Source organism: Phaseolus vulgaris, chromosome 7 (genome assembly GCF_000499845.2).
Source record: "Phaseolus vulgaris cultivar G19833 chromosome 7, P. vulgaris v2.0, whole genome shotgun sequence".
NCBI lineage: Eukaryota > Viridiplantae > Streptophyta > Magnoliopsida > Fabales > Fabaceae > Phaseolus > Phaseolus vulgaris.
Genome location: NC_023753.2, coordinates 4110834 through 4123998, shown reverse-complemented (window position 1 = coordinate 4123998; position 13165 = coordinate 4110834). Strand labels below are relative to the sequence as shown.

General features: G+C 33.1%; 2 protein-coding genes across 3 annotated transcripts; both read left to right on the top strand.

The window, feature by feature from the left end:
* The first annotated feature begins 967 nt into the window (after positions 1-967).
* LOC137827525 (cysteine-rich receptor-like protein kinase 10) lies at positions 968-4179 on the top strand. Of its 2 annotated transcripts, XM_068633698.1 has the most exons (7): positions 968-1876; positions 2133-2267; positions 2367-2488; positions 2578-2788; positions 2993-3230; positions 3344-3494; positions 3629-4179. In XM_068633698.1, exons 1-7 carry the CDS (start codon positions 1093-1095, stop codon positions 3971-3973), a joined length of 1986 nt encoding a protein of 661 aa, XP_068489799.1. In that variant the 5' UTR covers positions 968-1092; the 3' UTR covers positions 3974-4179. The 2 variants fall into 2 exon arrangements, with proteins under 2 accessions (XP_068489799.1, XP_068489798.1); XM_068633697.1 differs by having other exon boundaries at positions 1007-1876; positions 2133-2488.
* Positions 4180-6819: 2640 nt separating this feature from the next.
* Positions 6820-10930, top strand: LOC137827530 (cysteine-rich receptor-like protein kinase 25). Its single transcript, XM_068633711.1, has 7 exons — positions 6820-7735; positions 9042-9179; positions 9276-9400; positions 9480-9690; positions 9786-10029; positions 10171-10321; positions 10465-10930. Exons 1-7 carry the CDS (start codon positions 6928-6930, stop codon positions 10795-10797), a joined length of 2010 nt encoding a protein of 669 aa, XP_068489812.1. The 5' UTR covers positions 6820-6927; the 3' UTR covers positions 10798-10930.
* The last annotated feature ends 2235 nt before the right edge of the window (positions 10931-13165 follow it).

Genomic DNA, 13165 nt, shown 5'->3' with positions numbered 1-13165 from the left:
TGGTAGAAAGCTACAAAGAAAAAAATAAAGGTAGTTTCTTCCTGCACCCCTACATTTTTCTTCCTACACTCCCACAATGTTATGCAAAGACTAAATTGTCCCAATTATTTTTTAAAAACCCTAAAATGCACTTGAACTGTATTTATTTTTTTGCATTATGGATTATGGAATCCGGAAAAATTTCGGATTTGCACTTCCAGTAAAATTTCGAATCCACTAATCTGTAATTCAAAATATGCATTTCACATTCAAAAATTTATCATTCAAAAAAAGCATTCCAGATCCACCAATCCGTAACAGAAATATGCATTATGGATTCAGAATTCCGTAATTCAAAAAAAAACATTCTGGATTCACGAATCCGTAACAGAATTAGGCTTCCGGATTCAGGAATCCGGAAATCAATAATTTATTCAAAAATTGCTTCCAGAACACCCCCTCATTTGGAAAAAAAAACTTATTCAGTTTCGAATTGATGAATCCGTAGCACACTCCCAAATCCCTATTTTCAGTAATCACGGTGTCCTTTTTCAAATAAAAGATTAAGACCAGTTTTGAAATTTAGTAAATTGTGGGGGGTGCAGGAAGAAAAATGTAGGGGTGGAGGAAGAAGAAGCCAAAAATAAAAAGTCGAAAAATACAATACTTATTGCGCGAAACTTAAAAAGGAAAAATCCAAGTTCGCACCTATGTAACGAGTATTTTTGTTTTACCCACCTCCCACACTGGTCCTTTCCTTGCATCAGCTCAAGAACAGTTGTCAAAGATACTTTATTTTACGAATTTGTGTTACACTTAACGCATCAACATCAGGTAAATTCCGCCAAACTATTCAGTACTTTAATCATTTTTTTTTATAGAACTGTAACACAAAACAGAGACACTGTTTGATTTTCTTCAAATCGTTCAAAATTTACAATATTTGATTTAACTTTTAGCAAAATGGTAAAGTCTTTGGCGTTAGCTAACATTGACTTGTATACAATACTCGTCATTATAAGACTCATCATCATCATCCACCCCACCAGAATCTGATAATTACACTGAAACATTAAGTGTCAGAACAAAATCTACTTATTTTACCTCTTCGAGATGTTCATCTTGAAATCGTGTTCAACCCACTTGCTAATTCTCTCCCTGTTTGTGTTTCTAAACTTTGCAAGTGAAGCTGCTCCTACATATAGCAGACATGCCTGCACAAACGATGGATCCTTTTACCGACCCAACACAACATTCCAAACCAACTTGAACATCCTCCTCTCATCCCTAGTCTCCAACGCCACCCTCCACGATGGTTACTACCTCACCAACATCTCCCTTGGAGCCCCTGGGGAGGTCAAGGGGCTCTTCCTCTGCCGCGGTGACGTCACCCCCTCCGTCTGCCACCACTGTGTCGCCGCCGCGGCTGACAACATCACACGCCTTTGCACCAACCAAACAGAGTCTGTAATATGGTATGACGAGTGTATGGTGCGCTACTCCAACCTTTCCTTCCTCAACAACATAGTCCCAAGTATTGACTACAGTTCCGAACAGAGCGTTCCTGACTCCGAAATTACTAGCTTTATCAATTTTCTTGCATCCACGCTGAAGGGTGTGGCGCAGGATGCCGTGAATTCTCCTTCGGCTAAAATGTTCGCCACAAGAGAAGCGATTTTCACGAGCTCAATGACTCTGTACTCCCTGGCGCAGTGTAGGCCTGATTTATCCGCCTTTGATTGTAACATGTGCTTAACAGGCGCCATCAGTAGCCTCGGTGAAGGAAAGCGAGGTGCACGCAACTTGCTTCCTAGTTGTAATGTCAGATATGAATTGTACCCTTTTTACAATGTTTCCGCCGAATCTGCTAAACCGGAGTCTCTTTCCCCATCTTCAGGTATCAAAGTTTTACAGCATATTAACATGTGCTAAGCTCATATGCAGTTCCTTAATAATTTAGTATTCTCTAATCAAATTGGAGTTTTACATTTATAATTTGCATTAAAGATCAGTATAATTATCAAGGTAAAACTATAATTCTGGCTGTAGAATAAGACTGAAGGTACTTAAAAGAAGTGAATCTCAGCTTTGTCAGTGTCTAAATTCCATCAACCTTGTTAATGGGTGTCTTAGAAAGTGATGAACCTGTACAGGAAAAAGCAGTATCTCTATAATTGTGGCTATTGCTGTCCCAATTGTTGTTGCGGTGGTACTTTTCATTGTTGGCGTCTGCTTCCTACGCAAGAGGGCAAGCAATAGATACATTAATTCGTTTCGCCAGGATTCAAGTAATCTCTCTTTCTTCTTCAAAGTGATTGTTTCATGTAATCTGTCTCACTTGCCTTTAATTGGGTTGCTGATGATTACTGTCTTTCTTTGCTGTATAGTTGTTGATGATCTTACCGATGTGGAGTCCTTGCAATTTGACTTGGCTACGATTGAAGCTGCCACGAACAGATTTTCGGATGAGAACAAGATTGGCCAAGGTGGATTTGGGGTGGTTTATAAGGTATGAAGCAAGTTTATGCTAAATCTTGAGTAAACATATTTCATTTTATGATAAAGTAGTTAACTGGTCCATTCCAATGCCTTTTTTAGGGTGTCCTCCCTGACGGACAGGAGATAGCAGTGAAGAGGTTGTCAGTAACCTCCTTGCAGGGCGCAGTAGAGTTCAGGAATGAAGCTGCCCTTGTTGCCAAGCTTCAACATAGAAATTTAGTGAGACTATTGGGATTTTGCTTGGAGGGCCAGGAAAAGATTCTTATCTATGAATACATACCAAACAAAAGCCTTGATTACTTTCTATTTGGTATGTATCTTTGTACTTTTCTTATATGTGACATCTCAATTAGTGCAGTGATTGATTTCCCTCAACAGACTAATATGACACCTCATAAACAGAATCACTTCATTGAACATCGACATTGGAGGGTTAATGGCTTTGTGTAAATAGAAATTGTTGTAATTTTGCTATTTTAATCTGGGTATTTCATTTTTTTTTGACATTTTGTAGATTCTATAAAGCAAAGAGAGTTAGATTGGTCAAAACGCTACAAGATTATAGTTGGCATTGCTAGAGGAATTCTTTATTTACATGAAGATTCTCAACTTAGAATTGTTCACCGTGATCTCAAAGCTAGCAATGTTTTACTAGATGAAAATATGAACTCAAAGATTTCTGATTTTGGCATGGCAAAAATTTTCCAGGCAGATCAGACTCAAGTAAATACAGGAAGGATAGTTGGGACTTAGTAAGTCCAATGTCTTAAAGTCATCTCCTCTTGCATTTATAACTTTGGTTGTTCTTTCCAGAATTTTTGTTTTTTTTTTCTTTCTAAATAACTGGATTATGCTGTTGTTACAGTGGTTACATGTCTCCAGAATATGCCATGCGTGGTCAGTTTTCTATGAAATCAGATGTGTTCAGCTTTGGTGTCTTGGTTTTGGAGATTGTGAGTGGAAAGAAGAATACTGACTTTTATCAATCCAATCACGCTGATGACCTCTTAATCTTTGTGAGTATAAGCAATAGTATCTTTCTTCTGCTCTGCTGATGCCATGCTTAGCTGCAATTCCTAGCTACATACTATTTCAGTGGGTGAGGAAATGAGACAATCCTAGTTTAAATACTAACATTATACTACCACAGGCTTGGAAGAAATGGACAGAGCAAACAACTATGGAGTTTCTGGATCCCGCTCTGAGAGGTTCTTGTTCGAGAAATGAAGTAAACAGATGCATCCACATTGGTTTATTATGTGTTCAGGAAAATCCGTCTGACAGACCATCAATGGCCACCATTGCACTTATGCTGAATAGTTATTCAGTTACCTTGTCAATGCCACGACAACCAGCATCTTTTCTGCGTGGAAGAGGTCCTAACAGGCTTAACCAAGGACTTGAATCTGATCAGTCTACCACCGATCAATTTACTTCCTGTTCAGTTCCATGGTCTGTGAATGAAGTATCCCTCACTGAAGTATACCCTCGCTAAATGATGATTTTAAGTTTTCTTCAATCAATCTAGTGTATGCTGAAATCTTGTCAAACTATGGTGTATCTGTTGTACTATTCTAGCAGATTTGTAAAGTAAATATTAAAGGAATCCTATCCATGCTTCGTGCTGGATGAACATGCAGAGTAGATAAAGCAAGATAAATACCTGAATAATTTACAATCCTGAGCCATGTTGGTTTTGAAGCATTGGGTTGATTTGATGAGGGATTATTTTTTCTTGCCCGCATTATGCTGGTTAAAGTTAGTGCTCCTAAATGCAAGTATCTAGCTCTCCAGAACTGCAATACAGATACTAGCTAGTGTATAATCCTAATGGTAGATCACTTTAAATTATGGTTCTGATGTCAAACTGGGTTCATAGTTTATGCAGCCTATAGTCTCGGTTTAATAAAGTATATAGCTTTGACTGTTGTGAGCATTTCAAAGAGCCTTGTGCAAGGAAATTGAGGTCCCATTCTATGGCAGGGCCATGCCTTAAGTTTGAAAAGTCAGGACTTACTGTTCAATTTTGTGGATATTTTTCAGTGTGGTACGAGTTTGACTTAACCTTATAGATTTAATATAATAGATATAAATTGATGCAAAAAACTGGTAAAGTGAATTTGATCAAGTAGATCAGTTGTATCTAAATTAAAGTAGACCTTTTTTTTGTTTCATCCATTTAAGTTATGGTTTAAATGTCTCCTTAAGATATTCTCATTGGAGTAGTGATATGTTAACAACATACCGAGTAGAAAATAATATTATCTAAACTTAATAAAATTATATTTTAATTATATTTAATTTATTTTTAATTTTAAATATTATAATAGTATTATAATATAGTGAAGTGATTGTTTTTACTGTTGTGTCTAATGTCAAAGAAATCTCTTCCTTTTCATTTTACCCATCATACCTTTAACACAAAGAAGTACTAAAGGCAATTCCTTTCTATTTTCTCTAAATAACTTTTTTAGAAATTTCATAGATCCCTAGGATCAGCAGTGTCATCCATGTTTGGTCGATTTAATGGGAGCTCGTTCCCAACGCGAGTTGAAAACACGAAACTAAGCGAAGAGGAATTTGTGTTTCGATTGCCTATATTCTTTTGGGTTAACTTGCATTTGTGCGTTTCACTTATGTACTGTACACTAAGAGGGATTTTGAGGAGACAATGTTACTTTTTCCCGTTAAGGAAGAAGGACAATCAAGGATTTGCGTGGGGCTCTATTCTGAAGAGAAATGAGAGGAAAGTGACATCAGTGAAATCACTGAAATGCTTCTGCTTTTAGTGAATGGTTAGGTGCATTTCAGGCGAAGGTGGAGATGTTGGTGGGTTGCCACTTGGTAGACATCATGATAAAAGAAAATAATCAACATAAAGAAAATATCTTGTCAAAAATGAGAAACAAATAGAAAGGCGAGGAAGAGAGAAAAAGAACAGAGAATAAGAAGAGAGAGCATAAAAAGGTATATTAAAACGAAAACAAAATCAGGACTGGATCGTCTACACCAAGCATTGCACGGTCAAATAGAGACTTGTACCCAAAAAACGAAAATAGAGACCCAGACAATCTACACCAAGCATTACACCGCCAAAGGCCAAAGAGAGACTGTTTACCTATACCGTCTACCGTCTACACCAAGCATTACACGGCCAAACACATACCGTCTACCCTAAAAACGAAAACAGGAACACTACACCAGCATTACATGATCAAACAGATACCATCTACCCTAAAACGAAAACGAAAACTAAAAACAGGACTCACACCTTCTACACCAAACATTACACAGTTAAACAGATCAATATACCCATAAACGAAATTCAAATCATAACTCCACCGCGACGGATTTATCAATTTTTTTTTAATATTTTGGGAGGAGTGGGAATTGGGATTTTGAGGGTGGTGGTTGATGAGTTGAATGTTCTTGGACCTAATTCTAGTTGTCCACTTGAAGTAAAAGTATAAATAAAAGTAGAAATAAAAGGAGAAGCAGTAGAATGAGAAAGAAAAATAAAACCTAATTTCTTTTATATAATAAAAATATTTAATAACATTACTAATAAAAATAAACAATAAAAAATAAAATAAATAATAATAATTAATAGTATTAATTATAAAATATAAATAAATATAAAAATAATAATATTGATAAAGTTAAGATTTAATATTTAATTATTTATAGTACCAGAGATAATATAATTATCTTAAATAATAATTATTACAAATACAGGATAAAAATTAAAATTTAAGATTTTTATTTAAATAATTTAGGATTGTATTATTTATAATTTTGAATAATTTAAATTTATTTATTTATTTTATATATTTTAAATTTTATTTATTTTATATTTGTATTTAAATAGGATATTAAATAATTTAAGATTTATATTTATTTAAATTTTTAAATAATTTCAAAATTTTATTTATTTTAATTTTTTATTATGAAAAAAATTAAATAATTTAGAATTTATATTTATAAGTAAACAAAGTGCTTTTAAGGAGCATGCATAGAAGCAGTGGTTGCAGTGAAAGTCCACACAAATCAGAGGACGATACATTTGTTATAGCGAAGAAGACCACACGAAAGGTAGGAAATCAGGAATTCTAGCTTTAAAAAAAATTAAAATACAAATTATAAAATATATATTAATAATTTTCTGAATATATACTTATTATATATATAAATTCAAAACCATTATTAAGAGATGACAAAGTCCTAAGTATTATTTTTTTTTCCTTGCTCGACTTTTTAGTCAACAAAATGTCCATTTATCTGCAATAATGACGGCAAAAGCCCCCACTCAATAATCACATGGTTGTCATTCATTCCGGTCCAAAATGAAGCTAGAATATCTAAACACAGAACATAACAACAAAGGTTTTCCATTATCATAATCTTAAAACATAAGCTACACAATTTCTCCGATTAATTCTTCAATCCAACATGCTAGTCTCCAACTTCTGTGCAACCTCGTTAACGCTTCAATCACTATGTCTGTTATGTATGCTCTTTCATGCAACTGCATCACCACCCGTTTACAGTGCCCACTTCTGCTCCGACCAAAACTCCGACCAAAACTCTTACGCATCCGACACCAAATTTATGTCTAACTTGAATACCCTTCTCTCTTCTCTTGTTTCAAACTCCTCCCTCCCCTCCAACAACGGTTTCCTCCGAACCTCCGTCGCTAAAGGCACCCCCGACGACATCGACGGCCGTTTCCTCTGCCGTGGCGACGTCAACGAAACCGTCTGCCACAGCTGCATCGCCGCCGCAGCAGCGAACATAACGCGCCTCTGTCCCAATAATACCGAGTCCTATATCTGGTACGATGAGTGTACGCTAATCTACTCCAACAGCACCTTCCAATATGATAACATGGTTCCCAAGTTTACCCTCAACGACGAAGGAAGCATCGTTAACTCAAATCACGACCAGTTCAACCAATTACTGTTGAGCTTGTTAAAAGGTTTGGAGGAAAAAGCTTCGGCGAGTTCCATGGGAGAGAAGAAGTTCGCTGCAGGTACGGTGAGTGTGACGAGCGCGCAAACGCTGTACGGAATGGCGCAGTGCGAGCCTGACGCCACTAGTGGTAGTTGTGCGGCGTGCTTTGAAAACGCAATTTCAAGTATTCCGTCGTGTTGCAACGGAAGCGGAGGAGCAAGGCTTCTGCTTCCCATATGTAGCATCAGATACCAACTGTATCCCTTTTTATACAATTCCACTGCGATGATTCTCATTCCTTCTTCAGGTATGCATATTATATGAGTCTTCTTCAGGTATACAATTCCACTGAGAATGAGTCTTCTCCCCTAAGCAAAGTTTCTTCATCCATTGTTTTTCTCAGTAGTTCTAAAACGATTTAACTCAGTACATTAATCTCCTTTTTCATTCTTCAGTTTTTTAAGTTTTCTGCTTTTTAGTTTATTATATAATTTTGATACATTGTTTAGTGTACAGAAATTTTTGTGATGAATCTATAAGAAATTATCGTAGTTATAATTTTATCTTGTTTTGACATTCACTTTTATTTTTTATCTAAAAAAAATATTTTCTTATTTATCTTTTAAACTTTTTGCCAATTTGGTCATTCCAAAAGCTGTGATTATTTTTAATTTTGAGTCATAATATTGAATAATTTGTACTTATTCAAGTTCAAATTTATTTCATACATACTATGAATTATAATTAACGTTTGAAAAAAATGAGTAAATAATATATTAGATTTTTCAAGTGCTAGTTACATTCATTTTCATGTGATTTTCACTATATTTATGATCTTTTCTCCCTTAAATAACAGTTAAGTTGTATAGTTACATATATGAGGGAATTTAATGATACATGTTTTTGTTTGAAAATTAAGACAAATGTAAAATTAAAATAAGTAACATGATTTTTAATAGGATAATTTATAATTGAATGATAGTATAAAAGAGATTTAAACTGTCCAGTAATAGTAATTTTTAAGAGTCTACTATTTTTTTATTTTTTTTTACTAATTTCATTCTTAAGTCAACGTTGTTTTGTGATTCAGTTTTTGTGGTCTTTAAGGAGGAAGTTGGTTCTATTATATTGGGGCCACAGGTATTTATGGATATGATAGAATAAAAAGTATAATCTTTAATATATAATTAATTTAATTGATTTTTTTTTAACTTTGTATTTGAGCAACTATTAGACTTTTGTTTAAATTTCTGAACAAATATTTATTTTGTTTCGTTCTTTATTAGGTTAACTCTATTAACTTATTTCTAAAACTTTTTTATCATAATAACTTCTATGTTTTTTTTAAATATGATGATATATCTTATAAGTATAAATAAGGGATTTAATGCATATTCTTTGTTTAATAATATCTCCATATCATGTAATACTTGTTTTAACTTGATAAATATATGAGAAATAAAAGGGACACAGACAATAAAAAAGAAGTTAAACCAAAATATTTAATTTATCAAATATCTAATTTAGGAAAAATAGTATTTTATTGTGGTTTGAATAGTATTGGTCTTTTTCTCTTTTTTTTCTGCATGTTTTAAAAGAGGTTCCTTGGGCAGGTAGCAAAAGTATATTGATGGTTGTGGCAATTGTTATCCCTATTGCTATTTTGGCGGCGCTTTTGTTTATAGGATGCTGTTGGTGGCGAAGAAGGCAAAGAAAAAACCGTGAGGATGTCCAGGAAGTGAATGATAGCAGTAATGTTTTTCTTTTTCTGAAGAAAATAGAAGTTGAAGTTTTCATATGTGCTTATTTTTGCAACTGTTATAACTTTACATTGCTTTTTAATGCAGTTAGGAGATATTTAGCAAGTGAGGAAGAGTCTTTGCGTTTTGACTTGGCTACAATCGAAGCAGCCACAAATAGTTTTTCAAATGAGATGAAGATAGGAGAAGGTGGATTTGGTGCGGTTTATAAGGTATGAATAATAAATTTATTATGGTAATAACATATACATATAGTGTGTATAGCTTTGGTAATCTGAAGAATGCTTTCAGGGTACCTTTCCTAATGGAGAAGAGATAGCTGTGAAGAGGCTATCAAGAACCTCTCTCCAAGGTGACAGAGAATTCAAGAACGAGGTTCTACTTGTTGCTCAGCTTCAACACAGAAATTTAGTTAGACTGTTAGGATTTTGCATGGAGGGAACGGAGAAGATACTGATTTACGAGTTTATCCAAAATTCCAGCCTTGACCGCTTTCTATTTGGTTTGTTGTTTTGAACCCTTTTGCTCTGGTTAGCTTTTTGCAGATATTGTATGAACTAATTGTTCTGGAATATTACGATCTTGTATAAATTGTAGGGCACGAAGACCAAGGAGGGCTAGACTGGGCAAGACGTTACAAAATTATAGTAGGGATTGCAAGTGGAATTCAATATCTCCATGAAGATTCTCGGCTAAAAGTAATACACCGTGATCTCAAGGCATCTAATGTTCTATTAGATTCCGATATGAATCCAAAGATTTCCGACTTTGGGATGGCAAAGATTTTTCATGGAGATCAAAGTCGAGAAAATACAAGAACAGGAAGGGTAGTTGGAACTTTGTAAGTTAACTTGTAGATTATGGTATAGCTTATACCAGCTGAAAGAATTGTTTCTAACAGGAATATCTTTCATTTCCCCATTTGAAAATCTTGCGTGTTATTTGCTGGAATCTACGTGTTAACAATTTTTTTCATTTATAGTGGTTACATGTCTCCTGAATATGCCATGCATGGGAAATTCTCAGTGAAATCCGACGTGTTCAGTTTTGGAGTCTTGGTTTTGGAGATCATCAGTGGCAAGAAGAACAGTAGTTATTATCGATCACATGACGACAATGAGCTCTTGAGCTTTGTAAGTTTTGAACATGTTTTTGGTTTAGTTAGGTCGGATTATGCTGAAAATGGTTGGAGGAAAAGATATTGGAATTTTAGTTGTTTAGGAGTGCCAGGTTTTTCAATATATATATGTGTGTATCTAACTAAATTTTGGCACAGGCTTGGAAGAATTGGATAGATCAAACACCTTTCCAGATATTGGACCCAAAACTGAGAGGTTCTTATTCTAGAAATGAAGTTCAGAGATGCATCCATATTGCTTTATTATGTGTTGAAGAAAACCCAGTTGAGAGACCTTCAATGGCGACAATAATGCTTGCGTTGAACGCTTATTCAGTAACTTTAGGGTTGCCTCGAAAGCCAGCATTTTTTGTGAGAGGAAGAGCAACAACAGACAGATTAAGACAGCAGCTTGATTCTGATCACTCCAACACTTCTTCAGTCCCTTTTTCTGCTGGTGATTCATTAATCACTGAAGTATATCCCCGTTAAAGGCTGTGATCAATCTCAGTTAATTGAACCCTTTTTGTATTCTATAAAGCATGCTACTGATGACTCTGATCCGTTTAGTAGAAATGAGAAAGATTATATATATATATATATTGTAATTTTTTTGCATTAGTTTATCTATGACTCATTGATATAGTTTACTTTTAACATATAAAAATATTTTATTTGTCTCTGTTTAGAAGTTTATCTAATACAGACATTAACAAAAAATTATAATATTAGAACCTGTTTATAAATTTGATTGCAATATTTTCTGTAAAACTAATAAAGTTATACAAAACATATAAACTATTTCAGTAAAGTAAAAAGTTTTTCACAAATGCTAGTTCCGGGTCTAATAACTCATCTTTATTATCTGACTAACTTAAGTTTAAACAAATGTGACATATCAAATTTGTTTACCTTTATTGATTTAAATAATGTAAAAAAATTATATATTCTTTTACATATGAATTCTACTAATCTTAATAGATATAGATACACTAAAAAAAAATCTCAAAAATAATTAATTACTATACAATGTAAAAATCATTTTTAAAAAATAAAAAAATTATTAATTTTTAAATTAGTTTTTATTATTGATAAATAATTTATAAACCCTAGAAAATGAATGAACTTAGGAAAACTCAAGCAGAGGAAAAAGAAAGATGAACGTAGAGAGAGAAAGTTTTTATTGATCTAATTATGAAACTGGGTACAAGTAGAGAATATATAGTATAGGTGTAAAAAGAAAAGTGGGCCTGAGGGCTACATGCAGCCCGCCCAACAGCCGAAGAAAAAAAACATAAAATTTATCACATATAGATCTTTATAACCATTTAGACATTTTTCATATACATTAACTTAAGTTTCTTTCAAATGAATAAATATATTAAAAACTGAGCACTCGAGGTCCTCTAACTCTAAAAAAAAATCCCCCATAAAGCTGATTCTCAATAAAAGAAAACATAACTTTGTAAATTTTTCATGCATTAACTTAGTAAATTTGTCCGTGCATATTTTCTTGTCATTCATGTGTTTCAAGGATTAAAATGAAAAGTTACAAGAAATGGAGAAAATATATAAAATTTCTTTTAATCTAGGGGAAATGAGAAATGTTAGAAACTTCAAAATCTCTCTTTTCTTCTCCTTGAAAGTCACAAATTGATCTGACATAATTTCGGTCTTTGTGAGTCATGTTTTAAACATAGATGTAAAATATGTTGGGACTAACTTCTCATATAATTGCTTTAAATTATTACTTCTAATTTGTATATAAGTTCATTTTTATTTATTAAAAAATATTTTATTTTATTTTGTTATTCTTTTCTCCAAAAGGTCTATTAAAAAAATTCATCCAAATATATTTTATCAGGTTCAAAACAAGATAAGAGGAAGATTCTTATGGGTTTGAGAAAGATGAACATGCCTAACTCTTGATGCAATGGATTGGATTCAAATAAGAATTTCTTTTGAAGGCCTCTTGTGTAGGTTATAAAATTTGTAGTGAGATTCGAAACCAAGTTCTTTCACTGATTAAAGAAAATTTAACTACTATTCAAACAAATTTTTTAATATTACTATGATTTTTATTATATTTATTATGATTAATGCTTCCTTAATAAAAAAAACTTCGAATTTGCCTCCTATCTTTCGTATACTTGCATCTCATTGTATTTGTTCCTGTTCAACACACTAATACAAAATATAAAAAAAAATACGACCCATTATTTAATGTGTTTTAAATTAAAAATAGTTGTTTTTTTTTAAAAAAATTTAACGAGTGACAGTATCCTCGAACTTGATTGTGCAACTCAAAGCACCATCTTTTGTCGGTTTGGTCAGCGGAGCAACAAGGAGGAGTACGATGGAGTCATTGGAGTGAACGACTTAACTAAACCTAATACTGTATTGGATATCACCTTCTCCTTGCCTGCAACAAGAACCTTGGAGATGGTGGGGCCCTCCATCTGTTTAATTATAAAGGAGTCTCAAATCGAATAAAGCAGAAAAAAGTTTGAAAAAAGAGTGTTATTGGCCTGATCATAACGGTAAGGTTGTCGGCTTAATTTGGTAAATTCATTTAACAACTAAATAAATTAATATTTTAATTATATAAAAATATAAAATATTATTATAATAATATCTCAAGTAAATATTTATTAAAAAATGTCACTTTTAAAATAGTAGAAAAATATCGATATAACACAATATAATTTCAAAACTATTTTATTTTAATAAAAAAATATTTTTCTTTTCAATTATAATTTGATAAAATATTGTAAACATAAGACTCTCTTTATTGAAAATTTGATTACTTTTAGTGAGAGCATATATTCTTTAAGAGAGAGATATCGTGATTGAAGAGTAT